Source organism: Nannobrachium achirus (genome assembly GCF_963921795.1).
Source record: "Nannobrachium achirus genome assembly, chromosome: 7".
NCBI classification, from domain to species: Eukaryota; Metazoa; Chordata; class Actinopteri; order Myctophiformes; family Myctophidae; genus Nannobrachium; species Nannobrachium achirus.
In genome coordinates, this window is record NC_137816.1 from 7,167,737 (window position 1) to 7,191,009 (window position 23,273).

Below are 23,273 nucleotides of genomic sequence, written 5' to 3' on the forward strand. Positions count from 1 at the left end.
TTGGGGTAAGATTGGTTTCAGTGATATTTGAACTAACCCTCTACACTATTTTGTCATGAAAATGTGACTTTGCATGTATGTTTTAGAGGCAGAAGAATAATTTGCATAAAAATGCAATATTGTTTGAATTATTTAAAAAAGCATGTTTCAATGTTAAAGAAATCCGATCTGACAGATCTTTAGATATCGGTCCAAAGTTCACGTAAAAAAAGTTTTGTGCACGTGACGCGAAAATTCCAGAATAAAAGCGGGTTTACGCGTTTTACAAACTGCTCAAAGTGGCGGAAAATCGAAGGGCGGAGCTTACTTAACAACGACACAGATGTCTTCCGCTTGAGTCAAAGCACGCGTGTAACAAGTTGCATGTCTTCAAACGAAACGAGTCATGACTTATGCCCGTTTGAAGTTTGAATTTTCAGACGCTTCGTATAGCGCCCCCCTTTGGCCGATTGGAATAAAATTGGTTTCAGTGATACCTTGACTAACCCTCTACATCTTTGCCAAATGCCATGAACGTGTAACTTTGCATGTATGATTTAGAGGCCGAAGAATAATTTGCATAAAACTGCAATATTTATTGAATTATTAAAAAATTATATTTCACTTTAAAAGAAATCCGCCGAGATTAGTTTGACCGTATTGGTCCAAAGTTCATGTGAAAAAAGTTTTGTGCGCGTATCGAAAAAAACCCAGGAGGAGATAGATTTTTACTGTTTTTCATATAATTCCGAATTGTGGGAGATCTAAAGGTCAGAGGTCAAAAGTCAGAGGCTAAAAGTTGTTCGGCATGAGGAGACACATACGTGTATACAGGTTTCATGCCTGTACCTCAAACACAGCATGAGCTATACCTGTTCAAAGTTCGCACTTTCGAAGGCTTCCTACAGCGCCACCATTTGGCCGATTGCTGTAAAAAGTAATAGCACACTTCGCCACTGTAAACTGAACACATTGATGTTTTTATTTTCATTTTCTCACTAAGTATGTAGGAGTAGAAAGGAACCGAAGTTTTTTGATACTTGATATGACTGCCTGCCTGATAGATAAACTAGAAAAATATTGTTCCTTCGAAACAATTGTGGGCTCGCTTCAAGCCGGAAAACAATGGCTATAAAAGCACAAAATGTCAAGATCGCAGGCAGTGCTCTCTTTGACGTTACTGACGTCAAAGATTGGTCCATTTTGTTCCAAAAATGTGTTGTGCAAAAGTTGACCCGCTGGTGGCGCTATAACAGGCCAATGTGAGAAGGTTGGTATCTGTTCCTTGACCTATTGGGAATGTGCTTGCAAGATTTCACGCACATCCCAGGCTGTGTTCATGATTTGAGGTGTTTTTGGCTTTGGACACTTTATCGCTGCTTGCAGCTATATTTATTATTATTATTTTATAATTTTTTGTGTGCACTTCATAGGCATGTTAGATAAAGGTCCTTAGATTGCGTGTAGAATGTTTCATGCAAATTGCAAAAAAAATCCTAGAATAAAAACGGGTTTAAGCGTTTTACAAACTGCTCAAAATTATATAGCGCCCCCCTTTGGCCATTTGGGGTAAGATTGGTTTCAGTGATATTTGAACTAACCCTCTACACTATTTTGTCATGAAAATGTGACTTTGCTTGTATGTTTTAGAGGCAGAAGAATAATTTGCATAAAAATGCAATATTGTTTGAATTATTTAAAAAAGCATGTTTCAATGTTAAAGAAATCCGATCTGACAGATCTTTAGATATCGGTCCAAAGTTCATGTAAAAAAATGTTTTGTGCACGTGACGCGAAAATTCCAGAATAAAAGCGGGTTTACGCGTTTTACAAACTGCTCAAAGTGGCGGAAAATCGAAGGGCGGAGCTTACTTAACAACGACACAGATGTCTTCCGCTTGAGTCAAAGCACGCGTGTAACAAGTTGCATGTCTTCAAACGAAACGAGTCATGACTTATGCCCGTTTGAAGTTTGAATTTTCAAACGCTTCGTATAGCGCCCCCCTTTGGCCGATTGGAATAAAATTGGTTTCAGTGATACTTTGACTAACCCTCCACATCTTTGCCAAATGCCATGAACGTGTAACTTTGCATGCATGATTTAGAGGCAGAAGAATAATTTGCATAAAACCGCAATATTTATTGAATTATTAAAAAATGATATTTCACTTTAAAAGAAATCCGCCGAGATAAATCTGACCGTATTGGTCCAAAGTTCATGTGAAAAAAGTTTCGTGCGCGTATCGAAAAAAACCCAGGAGGAGATAGATTTTTACTGTTTTTCATATAATTCCGAATTGTGGGAGATCTAAAGGTCAGAGGTCAAAAGTCAGAGGCTAAAAGTTGTTCGGCATGAGGAGACGCATACGTGTATACAGGTTTCATGCCTGTACCTCAAACACAGCATGAGCTATACCTGTTCAAAGTTCGCACTTTCGAAGGCTTCCTACAGCGCCACCATTTGGCCGATTGCTGTAAAAAGTAATAGCACACTTCGCCACTGTAAACTGAACACATTGATGTTTTTATTTTCATTTTCTCACTAAGTATGTAGGAGTAGAAAGGAACCGAAGTTTTTTGATACTTGATATGCCTGCCTGATAGATAAATAAATAAATAATGACAATATCTAAAGTGTGCTCGCCTTATAGGCGAGCCCACAATAATGACAATATCTAAAGTGTGCTCGCCAGGTACTGGCGAGCCCACAATAAACTAGAAAATATTGTTCCTTCGAAACAATTGTGGGCTCGCTTCAAGCCAGAAAACAATGGCTATAAAAGTACACAATGTCAAGATCGCAGGCAGTGCTCTCTTTGACGTTACTGACGTCAAAGATTGGTCCATTTTGTTCCAAAAATGTGTTGTGCAAAAGTTGACCTGCTGGTGGCGCTATAACAGGCCAATGTGAGAAGGGTGGTATCTGTTCCTTGACCTATTGGGAATGTGCTTGCAAGATGATTTAGAGGCAGAAGAATAATTTGCATAAAACTGCAATATTCATTGAATTATTAAAAAAGCATGTTTACATTTTAAAGAAATCCGATCTGACAGATCTTTAGATATCGGTCCAAAGTTCACGTAAAAAAAGTTTTGTGCACGTGGAGCGAAAATTCCAGAATAAAAGCGGGTTTACGCGTTTTACAAACTGCTCAAAATGGCGGAAAATCGAAGGGCGGCGCTTACTTAACAATGACACAGATGTCTTCCGCTCGAGTCAAAGCACGCGTGTAAGCAAGTTGCATGACTTCAAACGAAACGAGTCATGACTTATGCCCGTTTGAAGTTTGAAATTTCAAACGCTTCGTATAGCGCCCCCCTTTGGCCGATTGGAATAAAATTGGTTTCAGTGATACTTTGACTAACCCTCTACATCTTTGCCAAATGCCATGAACGTGTAACTTTGCATGTATGATTTAGAGGCCGAAGAATAATTTGCATAAAACCGCAATATACATTGAATTATTAAAAAATTATATTTCACTTTAAAAGAAATCCGCCGAGATAAATCTGACCGTATTGGTCCAAAGTTCATGTAAAAAAAAGTTTCGTGCGCGTAACGAAAAAAACCCAGGAGGAGATAGATTTTTACTGTTTTTCATATAATTCCGAATTGTGGGAGACCTAAAGGTCAGAGGTCAAAAGTTAGAGGGTAAAAGTTGTTCGGCATGAGGAGACGCATAAGTGTATACAGGTTTCATGGCTGTATGCATAACACAGCATGAGCTATACCTGTTCAAAGATCGCACTTTCGAAGGCTTCCTACAGCGCCACCATTTGGCCGATTGCTATAGAAAATAATAGCACACTTCGCCACTGTAAACTGAACACATTGATGTTTTTATTTTCATTTTCTCACTAAGTATGTAGGAGTAGAACGGAACCGAAGTTCCCGTCTACAGTATGCATGATAGATAAATAATGACAAGAACTAAAGTGTGCTCGCCTATAGGCGAGCCCACAATAATGACAATATCTAAAGTGTGCTCGCCAGGTACTGGCGAGCCCAAAATGACAATATCTAAAGTGTGCTCGCCTTATAGGCGAGCCCACAATAATGACAATATCTAAAGTGTGCTCGCCTTATAGGCGAGCCCACAATTATTAATTCAAAATTCAAAGACACGACACGTAAATGTTATAATTTAAAAGAATGTTATAAATCTGGTCCTACTGTATTTCCCCTATGTTGGGCTGGCACAGACAATAGCCTATGATAGGATGTGTCCGAGCAATTTATGTGTTAAAACAAGTGAAGGTAAAATAGACTGAGCGATACTAAAACATTATTTAGCCTTGTCCGACTCCCTGAAATATCAAAAATCAAAACAATAATTCAAACTGAGAAGCGACTCATCGCGCACAGATAACTGAAGAAAACAGTATACTTATCTTAAAATATTATTCCGGTCACCAGTGGTGCATAAAGATCCGTCCTCGGACCGTGGAGCATGCAATCAGAAAACCATGTGTCCAGCGGTCCAGTGGCGGATGTCCAAGCAGGGAATGTTATCAAATAAATTGTACTGTTGTCAAAATAATAACCTTGTCTGAAAACACAGTAAACTTCCAAACTCACAGCTGGTTCTTTTATACGTGTTGTAACACCGACCCACCGGGGGAGAGAAAGTGCACCCACGGTCACTTGTCCATCCATCGGTCGGTCAAGATTACATCTGTATGCGGCGACGTAGGACCATTTTGATTGATATATTATTTGTAAACAACAACACCTTCTTATTCCCATATGAGATACAATAATCCATCACACAGAAATAAGACAGGAGAGTGATTCAGAGTGAGAATGGAATGTTTACTATGGAGAGAGAGTATTCAAGACAGGTACAGTACAGAATAATCAATGGTTCGTGCTCTCTCTGACAAATTATGTTTTGACATGAGTATAAGTATGGTCATTTCATCAGTCAATGGATGACGTTTCAACACAAGACAAAGAGTCCATATACAGGGTTCCTGGGAGGAGAGATGTCCTTGCTGGTGTCTGGATGACACTGAGCCTTATAAACCAAAACAATTCTCATTGTTTTCGGTACAGGCTCCAGGCAGTTGATAAGGTCTGATTTCTACCAGACGGAGACCTTGTGGGTACTGTAGTGTACATGACCTTATATGAGTATAACGGGACACAGTCACTGTGTCTTTAGGGTCAAGTGGTCAACAATATGTATTGATAAAAAGATGATATGAACCATAACAAAATACCTATCAATGCCCATATGGAGATCCCTGATGTCATCAATATTAAGCCCATATCTGTGAATATCCATGGGTACCAGGGGTCTCCATATATGGGTAGGCTAACTGGTCCGATATACATCACTGGCCGATGGAAATCTTGTTGAATCCAAAGTAGGCTACACAATACAATCGTGCTGTGTCATTGTGTGTCAATGTATCCATTTGTAACTCTGAGAGTGTAACTGTAACCAAAATGTAAATTTCGTTACAGTAGTCTAACTTGACTTGCCTCAGTTAAACTGAGTTAACTTGTAGTTGTAGCCTACTTTTCCTCCACTTTAATTATTTATCGGAAAACGTTACTAATTACTTTGTAGCTTTGGATTATTATTACAAAACATACATTAACCACTTCAACCCTATACATTTCGTCCATTTCGCAATGTGTTGCGATGTGACGCGATGCATTGTGAGCTTGTAGATCTGCTTTTTTCAAAAGATTTGAAAACTTCAAATAAGACATCTGCATAATGAGTACTTTTACTTTTCGTAATATAAGTACATTTTGATACCAATACTTTTACTCAATATGTGGGGTACTTTTCCCACCACGGTATCTGACTGCAGCTGATGCTACTGCTGCCTCTCTGGGTATCCTAACAACCGAGGAGCGTCCTCGTTGCTATGTGACGTTTTACGTACCGGTGGGCGTGGAAAACGTCTCCGTGAAGCAGCAGCAGCAGCAACTTCCGGGGTAGGGAAAACAACGTGAGTTGATCACTGTTCACATGTGTTTTGTTCTAACCATGGTTTTAACGTTGTTTCGGCATGTATTACACTGAACTGTCACAGTTTATGACATAATCGTGCACGCAACAATCCTTTCGGTGTGCCGGGGTAAGATCATTGTTAATTCTAGACAGACTTCTGACGAGTTGGCTGCCTGGTTAGCCTGATCTGTTCACCCGATAACTGTCTGTCAGTGTCATTCATAGATCAGCAACCCTCTGTCTCTGTGGTATCGGAAATTAATCACTACTATTGATATTGATTTATTTTCAAACACCCTCATATCTCTACTGTAACCCCGAAGAGATAACGCTGGTGATGTAAACTGAAACGTAATAAAAAAAATGTCGGTGATTCTCAAAGCTTTTAATTTCAACTAGTTTGGTAGACCTAGCCGCAAATTGCAACACTAGCTTTTTTTTTATAATCGGATGAATCCTCCGATTATAAAAAAAATCTAGTGTTGCAATTTGTGGCTATGCTCTATGGTCCATTTGGTTCCATTTGCACTGTACCCCTATTTCCTAGGATGATGAGCGCTTGTTTTTGGAAAACCTTCGAATTTATGTATAGAACTGTTCAGGGTCTATTTCATTTCAGTGGTTCTCAAACTTTTGGGGGCTCAATGCTTATCTTTACAAATAGTTGTTTACAATAGTTAAAGTAGGCCTACAGTAGCTACTACGGGAAAATAATGCCATTGGTGTATAAAATACACCAAACTATGCACATGCACAGCTGAGGATGCTTTTTTTTTCATTCTCTTTGCTCTTTTGCATTTGCACTCTCTTTCTTCCTAAGTCATTATTAGCCATAAATTATAACTACCAGGAGAAGATGCTAATATGCGGACGTTTTGAGAGACAAAACGTCCGCATAATTATTAGCATCTTCTCCTGGTAGTTATAATTTATGGCTAAGTCAGACTCATTATTAGGCTACTTATTATTTTATCTTTAGATGTGTTGTTTTTGTTGTTCTGCTTTATTTTATATATACCACTGCATTGTCTGTAAGGAAGCTGAAAAAAGAATACGTTTTACTCTTATGTACCAGTACAAAAGACCTAACAATATTGTACAACCTTGAACATAATAATAGGGGTGACCATAGCTGAGTGGTTAGGGAGCCTGCCTGGGGAACCAGTTCCCCTGGTTGTCCCTGGTTCGATTCCCGGTCAGGCAGCAATGTGTCAATGTGTCCCTGAGCAAGACCTTAACCCAAAATTGCTCCCCGAGCGCCTATGTATGGCTGCTCACTGCTCCTAGTTGTTATAGGATGGGTGAAATGCAGAGATAAATCTCACGTATGTGCAAATGTACGCGACAAAAAACGTCCCGAAGGCGCGGGACCATATTCTATATTCTATTCTATTCTATAATAATAGCACATTACATTTATGCCATATTATGTAAATATTTAAATCTTTCCCAGGAGGAGAATATCAGTTTAAAACTGATTGAAAATAGCGTTGTACTTGACATTTAAACAAGGCTATAAATAATTGTATTAGTGATATTGGTAAATTCCAAACATTCATCAAAGTGTCCTCTGTGGCACCCACCTGCACCCTGCACCTGCTTTGAGAAACCCTGGTCTATTTTAGATCCTAACTAACAATCATTTAGCAGCTAGGGGACCCCCTGGAACCCCCTCAAGTAACCCTGGACCCCACTTTTGAGAACCACTGCTATAAGTAATGTGTAATTCATTCAATTCCAGGTAATTACAAGCATGGGGCACACAAGCTTAAACAAGATCATTGCACTCCAGAAAAACCCTGCCAACATAAGGAACCTCTGCATTCTGGCTCATGTTGACCACGGTAAGGAGGTGATAAAGTTGGTGACGTTGCAGCAGCTTTCTGGCACTTTCCTCATACAAACATTAATGTCCATGACTCATGTTGTCAGGGGCGTCACAAGGGGTAGGAAAGTGGGACTGAGTTACCAGGTTCCAAGGTGGAGGGGCCCTAGTAACTTTAGCTATTGAAAAATAGCAGATATACAAGCTCACAGCGCGGCACCGAGTGCCACGCTGCGAGCTTGTAGATCTGCTATTTTTGAAAAGTCGTGAAAATGTGCGCAAATCTTTGAATATTATGTATTTTTTAAGTGAACATTTGTAACTCAAATTTTGCTTCTGGGGGGTCCCTGGAACTAAATATTTTGAGATGGGGGGGGTCCTTCACATGAAAAAGTTTGAGCATCACTGACATGGAAACATAGGTTTCTTGGCACACATTTTCACGATTTTTCAAAAATAGCAGATCTACAAGCTCGCAGCGCGGCACTCTGTGCCGCGCTGTGAGCTTGTATATTATCTGCTATTTTTCAATAGTTAACATTCATGGGGGGCCCGCAGTGAATCCTTGTACCAAGGGCACAGAATTTGGTGTGACGCCCCTGCATGTTGTGGCCATATAAATGTTTTATAACCTGACCAAACACAATGAGAACCAGTGTGCATGTTTACAGGCAAAACTACGCTGGCCGACTGCTTAGTGGCAAGCAATGGCATCATTTCAAGTCGCCTAGCTGGACAGGTATGTGTCCGCAAACGGTATTTCTAACCCACATATTGTAATTCAATTGTACCTTACTGCTCTTACTGATTATTCTTTACTTTACTTTATTTGTTTATTTAGACTGGACGCCGCATATTAATGAACAGTACAAATCAATGTTACGTGAATACACCGGATTTAGCAAAGATGCTCATTTACACCCGCAGTCCCCACAAGAAAAACAAAAACGGGCAGACAGTGGTGTACATTACATTACATTACACTACACTACACAGGGAAAACAGAGCATAGAACGTAAATAGAACAGGGTTCCCACGGTCATGAAATTCCTGGAAATATTTTGATATTAGAAAAATATTTTTCCAGTACTGGAAAAGTTTTGGAATTTATCAAGGGTCCTGGAAGGTCCTGGAAAAAATAGCTATGCATTGTCCTTATTTATTGATTTTGTTAATACCTCTGAAATGACAAATTAAACATGGTCCAAATTGTCAAATATTATAGGCAGAAATTGTGAAAATAGCGCCAACGCGAGGCGTTGTGAGCATGTAGATCTGCTATTTTCACAATAGAACAGTGTTATACAAAATTCCTCAACTCTTAGTGCTCGTCAGGGTCCCCAGTTAAAACATGATTATTTCAGGGTCACGGCCTGAAAAGGTTGAGAACCACTGGCATACACATGCATTGGCATACACATGCATACACATGCAAAGTATCTATTTAAGGCTAAGACTAAATAAAGTTCCACTTGGCTTGCACTGGGAAATTAGTATCGTTTTAGAGGGCAAATACATTTTGTGTACTAAAGTGCAGTATTGCTTTCAATTATATTATTCTTTAAGTACGTTATAATTTCAGCAGAATTCAACTTGTCACTGGCCATATCTTTGTTGTTGTTATTTGTGCCTGTCAGTGTTTGTTTTTTTAATTGTAACTTCTTATTTTCCAGCTGCGATATCTGGACAGCAGGAAGGATGAACAGATCCGTGGGATCACCATGAAGTCTAGTGCCATCTCTCTACACTATGCAATTGGTAAGACATGCACCTTAATTGCTACCCGTAATCACTCTGCCTAATTACAATATGTAAAACTAAATAAAGAACTGAAATCAAGTAGAGCAGGGGTTCCCAAACTTTTTTGTCTCAGGGCACCCCTTGAATATTTTTTTTTAATCCGAGCACCTTATATTTATAGCATATCGTCGTTGTCGGGTGGAAAAACGTGTATGCAGGGGTTGACACTAAGGTCTCAGAGGCACTTGCCCGTCGGGCAAGTACAGGTCATGTTCTACTTGCCCAAAGGTTATTCCCACTTGCCCAAAAAGTAAATTGTCCATTATAAAATGATAGGTACGATTTTAATTACCGCTCAATTTAACACTTATTTCTTTACTGGGGCTGTGCAATAAAAATGTCATACTGTACCTCAATACTTACAAATCCAAATACCTACATAGCTATGATTGAATATGTCTATGGTTTCACACTTGTTATTTTATATTTTTAAGTGTAGCAACAGTAAAAACAGCAGATTATAGGTAAATAGTGCTCTTATTTTAGATTCCACAGACCAGAAGACAGTGCACACTGGCCGAGTTCAGGTGTTTAGACAGATATCTTGTGTTGTGTTTATAGACGGTTGCGTCGGCTTCTCAAATGAGCACTTGCCCTGTCGGGCAACCTGAAAGCAAACTTCACCTGCCCCCAGGTTTTATTTACCTGCCGGGGGCAGGTGGGCAAGCCTTAGTGTCAATGCCTGGTGTATGTCCAAAACCGTTCGTTTTGTATTTATCATCTATAAAATGTACTAAACTAGTGAAAACAGCAGATCTACAAGCACACAACGCCTCGCATCGCGAGGCGTTTTGTGCGACAGTCTTGTACGTCTTTTTACCAAAAGACATACACATTTGAAACTTGGAGATACGAGGTTTCTGCCCGACCGTGACGATATTTTAGTGATTAATATGTTGTGACGAAAACGTTGAGATAATAGCCATTTTGGTTAGAACTGACTGAAAATAACTTTGTACTTCAAGTTTAAAATGATACTATTTTTTTTTTCAAGTGTCCAAATAAATTCCAAATATTATCAAATTACCTCGCGGCACCCCTGGACTGCCGTCACGGCACCCCAGGGTGCCCCGTCATCCACTTTGAAAACCCCTGAAGTAGATAGAGTACACTAAACATAAAAGTAAAAGGATAAATGTATCATCAAAAGAAGTTGGAGCTCCCTCTAGTATAATTATATATATTTTTAGAATTTTTCAGCTGTTTAATGATTTGCCAACCTGTGTGCAGTAGTGCTACGCAAACCTTCCAGAAGCAGCATAGACCATTTTTGACAAATAAGCGTATCTTAAGAGTGTGACGTTTTAAACATGCTGTCTTTAATTGCCCTTAACATTCGTACAGTTTGCAAGTCCCCCTGGTTGCCATAGCTGTTGTGTGATGCATGAATTTAAACTGCGGTGTTGGTAAAACATAAAGGGAAAACATGCAATACATTTACTAGAGGGAAACTTATATACTTATACAGGGTTCCCACGGTCATGGAATTCCTGGAAATATTTTGAAATTAGAAAAATATTTTTCCAGTACTGGAAAAGTTTTGGAATTTATCAAGGGTCCTGGAAGGTCCTGGAAAAAATAGCTATGCATTGTCTTTGGTTATTGATTTTGGTAATACCTCTGAAATGACAAATTAAACATGGGCCAAATTGTCAAATATTAGAGGCAGAAATTGTGAAAACAGCAGATCTACATGTGTTGCGAGGCGCTGTGAGCATGTAGATCTGCTATTTTCACAACAGAACAGTGTTATACAAAATTCCTCAACTCTTAGTGCTCGCCAGGGTGCCGGGTCCCCAGTTAAAACATGATTATTTCGGGGGTCACGGCCTGAAAAGGTTGGCATACACTACCTGTCTTTGGGCATTGCGCATAGGAGTAAGCGACCTGTTATTGAGCTGAATTATTGTTATATAGTCCTGGAAATTGGGTTAAATATTCTGGAAAAGTTTTGGAAAAGTTTTGGAAATGAATTGGTAAAAATAAGTGGGATCCCTGCTTATAAGATAGATATCTCAGTGAAACACGATGTTGAGTCCTGTAAAGGTGTGAAAAACTATAATGATTTTGTCAGCTTTGTTCAGGCAAAGACAACACTGCAACTCTGCAGAATTATTTTCTCTTTGTAATATTCATCTTCTCTTTTATTTCTATTTGCTATCTGATGGTATTTCCTGGCTTTCTTTACCCTCCCAGGTGAAAAAGAGTATCTGTTAAATCTGATCGACTCTCCGGGTCATGTGGACTTCTCCTCCGAGGTGTCCACAGCCGTGCGGCTGTGTGACGGAGCCATTGTCATCGTAGATGCCGTGGAGGGCGTCTGTCCCCAGGTTCGTGCCACTGCTGGGTAGGGCATTCACCAAATATTCGAATATTCGAATATCAAAGTCACTATTCGACGACGTTCACCGAAGTCGAATATTCGCTTATTTTTTTTTTTTTTATTGTTTTCTCTTTAAAAAATATATAGTTTATAAAGCTTGGATAGATAGGAAGTCATAAGAATAATTTGTCAATGGTTCTCAAACCTTTTTAGGCCGTGACCCCCAAAATAAACATATTTGAACTGGGGACCCCCACCCTGACAAGCACTTGGAATTGTAGTTATTACATTTAATGCGACTTGGTTCCGCAGATAAATATTGTGAAAATAGCAGATCTACATGCTCACAACGTTGTGAGCATGTAGATTGGCTATTTTCACAATGTTCGCCTCTTACTTTTCACAATGTTCGCCTCTTACTTAATATTTGACAGTTTGGCCAGTCCTGTCGAATATTCAACTATTCGAATACTTTGAGGTTGAATAATTCGAATACTAAAAATCACTATTCGTGAATGCCCTACTGCTGGGCTGCTTTACCCCCCGGCTCCACCGGGCGCGTCGAGCGTCGCGTCAACGTCAACGCAGGGAACGCTCCCGTTTTAATCAATGAAGGGTGCTCCACTGCCGACGTCAACGTCCGCGTCGGACGCTCAAATTCGCCCCGGTTCATTTTTTGACGGCGTCCGACGCCGGCACGACGCCGTCATTTTGGTGGAGCCCTAGCTTTACTAATCATTTTCATACAGCTCCCATCGTTTGTAGGGAAAGGGAAAAAGAGTAGAGACGGAAAGAGAGCTGGAAAACACAAGTCAGATTCCACATGTACCTGATATGAGAAGAGTAAAAATATATGAACGGGTTGGTATGTGCTATCTATGTTGTTTTGTGCTTTATGTTTGAGCATTAAAACCCATTCAGAACGGGTACAAATTACTGTGTATCATTATTTTGTGCTTTAACTATTGAAAAACAGCAGATATACAAGCTCACAGCTGCCTCGCTGTGAGCTTGTAGATCTGCGATTTTTTGAAAAACCGATGTTTACTTTCTATGTCAGCAATCTGGCCGGCCATCGTCAAAGAAAAGGTCCTTTTCACTTCAACTGGAGCTCAGTTGGTCTGTTCTTCATGCAGAGACTACTATTTCAGTGGTTCTCAAACCTTTTCATGTGAAGGACCCCCAAAATGATATGTATTTGGCCACGGACCCCCATCTCAAAATATTTGGTTCCAGGGACCACCCAGAAGCAACATTTGAGTTACAAACGTTTGCTTTGAAAATACATTATATCCAAAGATTTGCACACATTTTCACGACTTTTTCAAAAATAGCAGATCTACAAGCTCGCAGCGCGGCACTCTGTGCCGCGCTGTGAGCTAGTATATCTGCTATTTTTCAACAGTTAAAGCATTCAATAATCTTAGGCCTAAATGCATTAAATATTTAGTTGGGGATTTGTGAATTGCGGAGTGGAGCTCAAGCTGTGCTGCTCACTTGGCGTGTGTCTAACCAGAGATAACACACAGTACACGGCAACATTAAAGTAAACATGATTTGCAGGCTAGACTACATAATGCAAAACCAATTATGTAGAGATTCTTTATTATACATTATTATTATATAGATTGTAAACAACTCTGTGTTGTAATTTGACTTTTGTAAAAAGTAAAAAAAGTTTTATATCACATGTAGGGATGGGACGATAAGCGATATTAGCGTTTATCGTGATAAAAAACACTCACGATAATCGTATCGTTTAGATTTAATATACCGTGTAATCGTCCACTGTCATGCACTGGGATCAATTCACCTTTTATTTGCTGAGCAGCCTGAGCTGCATATCCGGCACCACTTAAACCCTCTATAATTGGTCAAATGTAATAATATACGTACTTGATACAGTCATTTTTTGCACTCTCTACCAAATGTCTTTGCCAAAAAAATAGCCGATCTACAAGCTCACAACGCGTCGCAAAACGCGACGCGTTGTGAGTTTGTAGATCTGCAATTTTTTGGCAAATGTTCCGCCCCAGGATAATGGATTTTAATTATCGCGATAATATCGTTAATCACGATTTCTTTTCTCACAATAATCGTGATATGACATTTTCATATCGTCCCATCCCTAATCACATGTAAAGGCTTTGTAGTTTGTATAGACAGGACATTTTATGGAACATGTTTATTCTTATGTAAAAATAAAAATACATGTACTGTGGTTGTGCAGACCCAGGCCGTGCTGCGTCAGGCCTGGCTGGAGAACATCAGACCTGTTCTGGTCATCAATAAGATGGACAGGCTGATCCTAGAGCTGAAGCTCACCTCCCAGGAAGCCTACACACACCTACAGAAGATCCTACAAAAGGTGGGTTTCTAGGGCTGTCACAATTATTACATAATCGTCTAATCGTGATTTTTTGGAAATAATCGTGATTATTTTTCATAATCGCCATAATCGTTTCCATGTTGAAAAATGTTCATATATTTTTTTTAAAAAAGTCAAAAATAGTGGAAATAGCAGATCTACAAGCTCACAACGCGTCGCGATGCGACGCGTTGTGAGCTTGTAGATCGGCTATTTCCACTATCGATGTTTTTTTAAGCATAAAGTTGTCAAATATGTCAGTAATTTCTTTGTATATTTAGGTTATGTGTCATATCTGCCATGTGCAACTTCAAAGCCTAGAAGCCAAACAGAAATGTAATTGTCAACGACAAAAACACAATTAAATCGTTAATCGCAATTATTTGAGTGACAAATAATCGTCATGTAAAATGTCATAATCGTGACAGCCCTATGGGTTTCCCACCATTCATCTTTCCTTCACATCTGAATAAATCGGTGCCTTCGACACATTCAGTTCATTTTGTGGTCCACACACATCCGGAGATGTTGAGGAGGCTGATTGGGTTCCCACGGTCATGAAATTCCTGGAAATATTTTGAAATTAGATTTTTTTTTTTTCCAGTACTGGAAAAGTTTGGGAATCTATCAAGGGTCCTGGAAGGTCCTGGATAAAATAGCTGTGCATTGTCTTCGGTTATTGATTTTGTTAATACCTCTGAAATGACAAATTAAACATGGGCCAAATTGTCAAATATTAGAGGCAGACATTTTGAAAATAGTCAGCATGTAGATCTGCTATTTTCACAATAGAACCGTGTTGTACAAAATTCCTCAACTCTTAGTGCTCGTCAGGGTGGGGGGGTCCTCAGTTAAAACATGATTATTTCGGGGGTCACGGCCTGAAAAGGTTGAGAACCACTGGCATACACTACCTGTCTTTGGGCATTGCGCATAGGAGTAAGCGACTCGTTATTGAGTTGAATTATTGTTATATAGTCCTATATATTCTGGAAAAGTTTGGGAAAAATTGGTAAAAATGTGTGGGAACCCTGTAGGGGGAACAATTTAAATTAAATACTGTCGACGTTTCCCCTTCAGCATCAACTCTGCCATCCACTTAACTTTTAAAACTATGTTTTCATAGTTCATAGTTCATAGTTATAGTGATCAGTGTGAATGGCCTTTATAGAAAGGTGAGGCATTCACTGCCTACAGCTTTTCTTTTTTTTCTTTATTTAATGTTTTATATTTGTTGATGATATGTAGACCTATGTATTTTGGTGTTATTTTTATACTATGTTGATGAATTGAATACATAGTACCACCACGGAAACAAGTCCTGAGGACTTTTTAACTCAAATGTCTGACTGTACCTTGCTGTTTACATTTCTGTCTAACAAAGCAGTGGTTCTCAAACTGTTTTGTCTCAGGGCACCCCTTGGAAATAACGTTTTCATCCCCGGCACCTCTGAATGACAGTTAATTTTTACAACCTTACATTTAGCTTACAACCTTACGCCTTACAGCACGTGAATATGTAAATCTTTCCCACTTAGATACAGTTTTGTCACAAGGAAAACTTGAGAGAACATCCGTTTCCTTTAGGACATAACTTTATACTTAACTTGACGTTTAACCACTTCCCAGCTCACCTATCCTGGGGAGGAACATTCACCAAAAAGATCTACAAGCTCACAATTGTGAGCTAAGCTTGTAGATCTGCTATTTCTGGCAAAGAGATTTGGTGAAGATGGAAAAGGGGCTCACCAAGCACAGAGCAACTAATGCCATTTGACCTAATTATAGAGCAGGGGTTTTCAAAGTGGGTGACGGGGCACCCTGGGGTGCCGTGACAGCAGTCCAGGGGTGCCGCGAGATCATTTGATAATATTTGGAATTTATTTGGACACTTAAAAAAATATTTAGTATCATTTTAAACTTGAAGTACAAAGTTATTTTCAGTCAGTTCTAACCAAAATGGCTATTATCTCAACGTTTTCCTCGCAACATAATCACTAAAATATCGTCACTGTCGGGCAGAAGCCTCGTATCTCCAAGTTTCAAATGTGTACGTGTTTTGGTAAAGCAAAGCCCTGCTTCATCATACAAGAGTAGTTTAGTACATTTTATAGATGATAAATATTGGACATACAAGGTTTCCACCAGACAACGACCATATGCTATATAAATATAAGGTGCTGGGAGTGAAAATTATAATGTAGGGGTGCCTCGGATAAAAAAACAAATATTTATGGGGTGCCCTGAGACAAAAAAAGTTTGGGAACCCCTTGTATAGAGGGTCTAAAGTGGTCAAACTGAAGTGATGAATGAATTCCAAATTATCAAAGTATCCTGAGCCACCCCTGGACTTGGTTCAAGGCAACCACTTTGAGAAACCCTGTAAGAACAGTAATCAATCAACCAATAAATAGGGCTGTCACGATATGACATTTTACATGACGATTAATTGTCACTCAAATAATTGGCGATTAACGATTTAATTGTGTTTTTGTCATTGATAATTACATTTCTGTTTGGCTTTTAGGCTTTGAAGTTGTACATGGCAGATATGACACAACCTAAATACACAAATAAATTACTGACATATTTGACAACTTACTACTTAAAAAATAACTTTGATAGTGGAAATAGCCGATCTACAAGCTCGTAGATTGTAGATCTGCTATTTCCACTATTTCGGACATTTTTCAACATTCACGATTATGACGATTATGACAAAATAATTGCGATAATGTCAAATAATCACGATTAGACGATTATGTAATAATTGTGACAGCCCTACCAATAAATGATGATTGCGTGTACGATTTTGCTCCTTTTTTCAGGTGAACGCAGTGACGGGGTCACTGTACATGTCCAAGGTGCTGGAGGAGCGTGCGGAGAAAGATGAGAAGGAGAGCGAAGGAGGAGGTCCAGCGGAGGAGCTTTCAGGAGGAGCAGAGCAGGTGTACGACTGGAGCGCGGGGCTGGAGGAGACGGACGACTCCCACCTCTACTTCTCTCCCGACCAGGGCAACGTGGTGTTCAGCAGCGCGGTGGACGGATGGGGCTTCAGGTATGGAGGAACCTTGTGTCACTACGTTTGGCTTAGTCTCGCGAGGCCAGACTGTTGCCTCCGCGATTTGGGCAAATGCTCCCGGCATACAGTCTGGCAAACGGAAATAGAAACGATGAGTGCGAGATAAAGCGGATGTGACGCAACCGCTCCCTTGGTGCAGTAGCAAAATGTCCTACTGGAAGCGTTATGTCTCCTTTCAATATTTCTGGGGGCGTTATTTATTTCGTCTTTCTCTGGTGTTATTGGTGTTACCTCCATGATTTTTTCAAATATTTTCTTAAACTATACACCCATAACAAGAATATGCCGCTCGACTGACTCTGTCTGTGCGAGTGTGTTTCTGTTATGTTTCCAATGGGACTACAGTTAAGTGCAGCACTGGCTACTTCCGATACTCGCCGTTCGGGAGCTGCCGTTCCAGACTCTATATAGCATTCGGAGATTGTGGAATAGTTGTCTGGCTACGCGAGACTATGTTTACCTGAACGCATTATTACGCAATATTTTATGCTTTAAATATAATTAAAAAAATGCAGATATACAAGCTCACAGCGCAGCACCGAGTGCAGCGCTGCGAGCTTGTAGATCTGCTATTTTTGAAAAATCTTGATTTTTTTTCTTTTTTTGCAAATCTTGAAATATTTTGACCCGATTCTATAAGTGTCCTTCTAAGGTTTAAAAAAAATAAAATAGAAACTATGTTTCTGTCAGTGGTTCTCAAAATGTTCTCAAAATGTTTCATGCCAAGGACCCCCAAAATTACATGTATTTGGCCACGGACCCCCATCTCAAAATGTGTTGTTCCAGGGACCCCCCCCCCATCTCAAAATATTGTATAAGGGACCCCCCAGAAGCAATTTGAGTTACAAATGTATGTATGTTTTTGCAAATGTATTTTAAAGAGATATATTCAAAGAAAAATAGCAGATCTTTTTCAAAAGATAGCAGATCTACAAGCTCGCAGCGCGGCACTCGGTGCCGCGCTGTGAGCTTGTATATCTGCTATTTTTCTATAGCTAAAGCATTCAATAATTTTAGGCCTAAATGGGTTACCACAGTGGTTCTCAACCTGTGGGTAGGGACCCCTGGAGGGGTCCCCAAATTATTTTGGGGGATCCCCAGATTATTAACTTAAAGGAACTACACCATGAATTTTCATTTTTCCAATTTTTATGTATTTTCTTGGTGTCCCACCAGCAACTTCTATCCTCACAAAGTCCTATTTCTGACCATTGTGTCTTTCTCAGTTTATGGGCAGATCTATGTTAGCATGTCTCAGAACGGTCCTGATTGTGAAATGTCAGATTTGTGATGTCACAAGGCCTGAGAAGGAGGCAGGAGGAGCTGGGAGAGGGTTGGGGAGGGGTGGGCAGGCCTGAGAAGGAGGCAGGAGGAGCTGGGAGAGGGTTGGGGAGGGGTGGGCAGGCCTGCTGAGCAGGAGGTGGGGAGGAGTGTGGGGCCAAAACTGGCTCAATAGCGCAGTCCTCCCACTCAGGACAAGGTGGTACTGCAGCTGAAAATGCTCTGAAAGCCAGGCAGAAATGACAGGGGCTCTGTATTCAGGAGTGGTAATTTAGCCTCAAACCTTTTCAAAAACGTTTTTGGGACACAAACAGTGTTATATAAATTATTTTTAAATGCATGGTGTAGGATCTTTAATGTGCATGTGCAACATTGTTTTCTCTCTCAATAGTAAACAAACTAACAAAGTATAAGTGTATAGAGGGTATCGGCACATTTCTAAAGTGACAATTTAAGGAGTTTTTAATACCTCTAAAATGACAAATTAAACATTGGCCAAATTGTCAAATATTGGAGGCAGAAATTTTGAAAATGGCAGATATACATGCTCAACTGAGCATGTATGGATCTGTTATTTTCACAATAAAACCGTGTTATACAAAACGTTATGTCTCAACTCTTAGTGCTCGTCAGGGAGGGGGGTCCCCAGTTCAAATATGATTATGTTGGGGGTCGCGGCCTGAAAAGGTTGAGAACCACTGATGTACCACGTGAGTAGGGCAGTCACGATCATGACATTTTACGTGGCGACTGATTGTCTCTCAAATAATTGCGATTAAAAGGGCGAGACCACTTTGGTAGAGGTTTGGGTTGTGTAGTTAGTTACCTTGCCATGATTCCACTCCTAAAGGTGGGCAAGAAATCTAAAAATGTTTCTCCATTGACTAGGAAGATCCAGTTCCAGATCCTTGGATCCAGTCCGGGTTTTCTTCCTAAGTTCTTACACTATTTTTGAAAATGTTAGAAAATATATGAACATTTTTCAAGCACTTTCAAGATAAAAAAAAAAAAAAAAAAAAAAAAATACAGGGTTCCCACGGTCATGAAATTCCTGGAAATATTTTGAAATTAGAAAAATATTTTTCCAGTACTGGAAGTTTTGTCTTAGGTTATTGATTTTGTTAATGCCTCTGAAATGACAAATGAAACATTGGCCAAATTGTCAAATTCACAATAAAACCGTGTTATACAAAATATTAGTGCTTGTCAGGGTGCCGGGGTCCCCAGTTCACATATGATTATTTCGGGGGTCACTGCCTGAAAAGGTTGAGAACCACTGGCATACACTACCTGTCTTTGGGAGTAAGCGACTCATTATTGAGAAAAAATTTGGAAAAGTTTTGGAAATTAATTGGTAAAGATGTGTGGGAACACTGAAAATAGCAGCCCACAGTGTGGCAAGAAGTGACACACAAAGAACAATTAGACCAGTTAGATCATTATGTTCCCCTTGGTTATTGCCTTCTGCCCAACACAGGGCATTGAGTACCAGAGCCTTGGAGGGCAATGGGGAAAGTAATTGGGAAGTCAGGCTGTCATTTAGCAGAGGTTTTCTTTTTTTTTAGGTGTCCACTAGATGGAGCTATAAACTCAGATTTAATTATTTTGAACCTAGAGGAAGTTGTGCTGTGCAGACCCAGATATAACATAGACACTACAGAAAAGTAAACAAGCCTCTAATTGTTTGTTTTGCCAAATGTTCACCTTCATCTTGTGCCTTGGTGAAACTCTGTGAATAAACCTTCTCTGTAATGATGGTACTGTTGTTTAGTTGTCCTCACGGCAGTTCACCATACACAGCTTGCATTATTGGTCTACCCCAGGGGCGTCACACCAAATTCTGGGCCCTGGGTACAAGGATTCACTGCGGGGCCCCCATGAATGTTAACTATTGAAAAATAGCAGATATACAAGCTCGCAGCGCGGCACCGAGTGCCGCGCTGCGAGCTTGTATATCTGCTATTTTCAAAAAATCGTGAAAAATGTGTGCAAGAAACCTATGTTTCCATGTCAGTGGTGCTCAAAAATGTTCATGTGAAGGACCCCCAAGATGGTATGTATTTGACCACGGACCCCCATCTCAAAATATTTCGTTCCAGGGACCCCCTAGAAACAGAATTTGAGTTACAAATGTTCGCTTAAAAAAATACACGTGTATTCAAAGATTTGCACACATTTTCACGTCTTTTCAAAAATAGCAGATCTACAAGCTAGTGCTGCGCTGTGCGCTTGTATATCTGCTATTTTTCTATAGCTAAAGTATAAAATAATTCAAGGCCCCTCCACCTTGGGCCCTAGTAACTCAGTCCCACTCCCCCCCCCCCCCCCCCCAGTGTGACGCCCCTGGGTCTACCCCCTCCCTCATGCATTTTTCAGTTGGATAGTCTCCATCCACACTAGGCCGCTTCAGACTGATGAGACGCTGCATCAGTAACGTTAGTTGTGCATATGATGGCAGACGTCGCCAACATGAAGAAGACCTAGTTTCTGAAAGTGGCTGTCTGACTGTGTCCTTGCGATAACTCTCTGCTATAAATAAATGAAGTCCCCTTGGAGACGAGACACACAGCCAAGTCTCCTCCAACGCTGAACAGAAGAAACTCGTTGACTGACTGGTAGCGGAGGAGAGCGACAAAATCATGTTTACCCAGACGCTCTCCGTTTCACTGGAAGCCACTAATGGGGCCCACTTTGAAACCAATCAACAGCTGAAAACTTTTTTGAGCGGTGGTCACAACGCTCCTATACGTGGCCGTGTGTGTGGGTCTCCGTCCGTCCGTCCGTGTCTGTATGTAGCCTAAACTTCGGCGCATAACTAGTGCCGCACCATTTACGCCACTCGCGCAATATATACATCAAAATGTGCGGCTCGGCCGGGAATGGTGTGCTATTACCTTTCGTTCCGATCCGCCTTACCATGCCGACGTAATCGGCAAAAAACGACGCTTAATTGTCCCCATTGACTTATAATGGGACAATGCAAGAAATCACTTTCAAGTATTTTTCTCTCGTAAACCATAGGAGCTACAGTTTCAAACCTCGGAGAGGAGATTCATAATGATTTTAAGAATGAATCGAAAAATAATTACATCACTCGGCCTCATGGTGGCGCTATAACGGCCCACTTTACGTTTTTCCCCGTAACTCTTGAACCGTAGATCGGAAAATTAAAATTCTGTTTCCCCTGGATTCCTTGGGTCAAGACGCATCTCCCATATAGGCCACGCCCATTTGCGCCAGGATAGATTTTCCGCCATCTTGAATTTTCTCCAAAACACACTTTTTGCTCCTTTTCCTACATATTTTCTTCAAATGTCACAAAAATCGGTACACATGATCTATGAGGTGGGTAAACCACCGCTCAGTGTCTGTCTGTCTGTATGTAGCCTCTGGTGTAGCCTGAGTACCCTGGGTGACCAGAGAGGTGCTGTTGAGTCTAGCCTGCCCTGAGCATCAACTGCAATACACACACACACACACACACACACACACACACACACACACACACACACACACACACACACAGCTCCACTTCGAACAGAGGTTCGATTTTTTTGTCTCAGGTCACCCCTGTAAATAACCTTTTCATCCACGGCACCCCTGAATTATATTGTTATTACTTTATAGCAATTTAGATTTATTATATCACTAGTAAGACGCCTCAGGGCGACATGCGACCTAGCGCCAATTCTTGGCCATCTGGCCAGTGATGTATATACTGGACCAGTTACCCATATATGGAGATCCATGTACTGTATATGGAGATATGCTGTGAGAGCCCAAGCATGCTTACTCAGTTATTCGTTATGTGAAAGTCCTATGATGTCTATGACATCTGACATCATACCCTTTTATACCCATACATGGAGATCCCCGTCTGTAGAACCAGCCATTAGTGTGGTATGTGGCCGTATATGGGCATTCCCATATGAAGTCCTGTTAGATATGGGCTTAATATTGATAACATCAGGGAACTCCTAATCTCTCGAGACAGCCTCAGAGTCACTACGCTTCTTCAAAGGAAGAGAGACAGACCGAGTGGGCATCGCCCTTTCTTTGTGATGGCTTGCCAGATGGGGGAACTCCATATATGGGCATACATGGGATTCTGTTAGTGACATCACTGTGAAGCCAGAGCATGATGTCAGAGCTTAGTTAAGAGAGAGATGAAGCAGGGACCCCCACAACCTTTTCATAGATTCCATAGTTTAATCATTTGACAGCAAAATTGTCGGTGTATTTTGGATTCATGTCAATTTGTGTTTTCAGATATTTAACCAGTTGAACTGTCAATACTTGACCTTTCACTCTAGTCTGCTCTTTTTCCCCTCTACACCAAAGCTCTTTGCCAAAAATAAGCCTTGCAGCGCGAGGCGTTGTGAGCTTGTAGATCTCCTATTTTTGGCTAAAGTTATCTGAATATGGACGCTAGGGTTCAAGTGGTTAATATAAAAAAGGAGATAAAAAAGTTTCTATCACTCAAAGATTTGGAGGACCCCCTGTAGTAACTCTGAGGACCCCCTAGGGGTCCCGGACCCCCTGTTGAAGACCCATGGTCTAAGTAGTTAAACTGAAGTGATACATTCAAAATATGACCAAAGTGTTCTGCGGCAACCCTGGATTTGCACGTCATGATTAGGGGTGGC

General features: G+C 40.4%; 1 protein-coding gene across 1 annotated transcript in view; it reads left to right on the plus strand.

Annotated features, from left to right (window-relative positions):
- Nucleotides 1-5,953: 5,953 nt before the first annotated feature.
- efl1 (elongation factor like GTPase 1) overlaps nt 5,954-23,273 on the plus strand; it is a 168,283-nt gene continuing 150,963 nt past the window's right edge. The window contains exons 1-7 of the mRNA XM_080729556.1: nt 5,954-6,075; nt 7,690-7,792; nt 8,445-8,512; nt 9,447-9,531; nt 11,770-11,903; nt 14,127-14,264; nt 17,093-17,322. Coding sequence (XP_080585682.1) covers nt 7,702-7,792; nt 8,445-8,512; nt 9,447-9,531; nt 11,770-11,903; nt 14,127-14,264; nt 17,093-17,322 — 746 coding nt within the window. The 5' untranslated portion in view covers nt 5,954-6,075; nt 7,690-7,701. The remainder of the gene's footprint in view (nt 6,076-7,689; nt 7,793-8,444; nt 8,513-9,446; nt 9,532-11,769; nt 11,904-14,126; nt 14,265-17,092; nt 17,323-23,273) is intronic.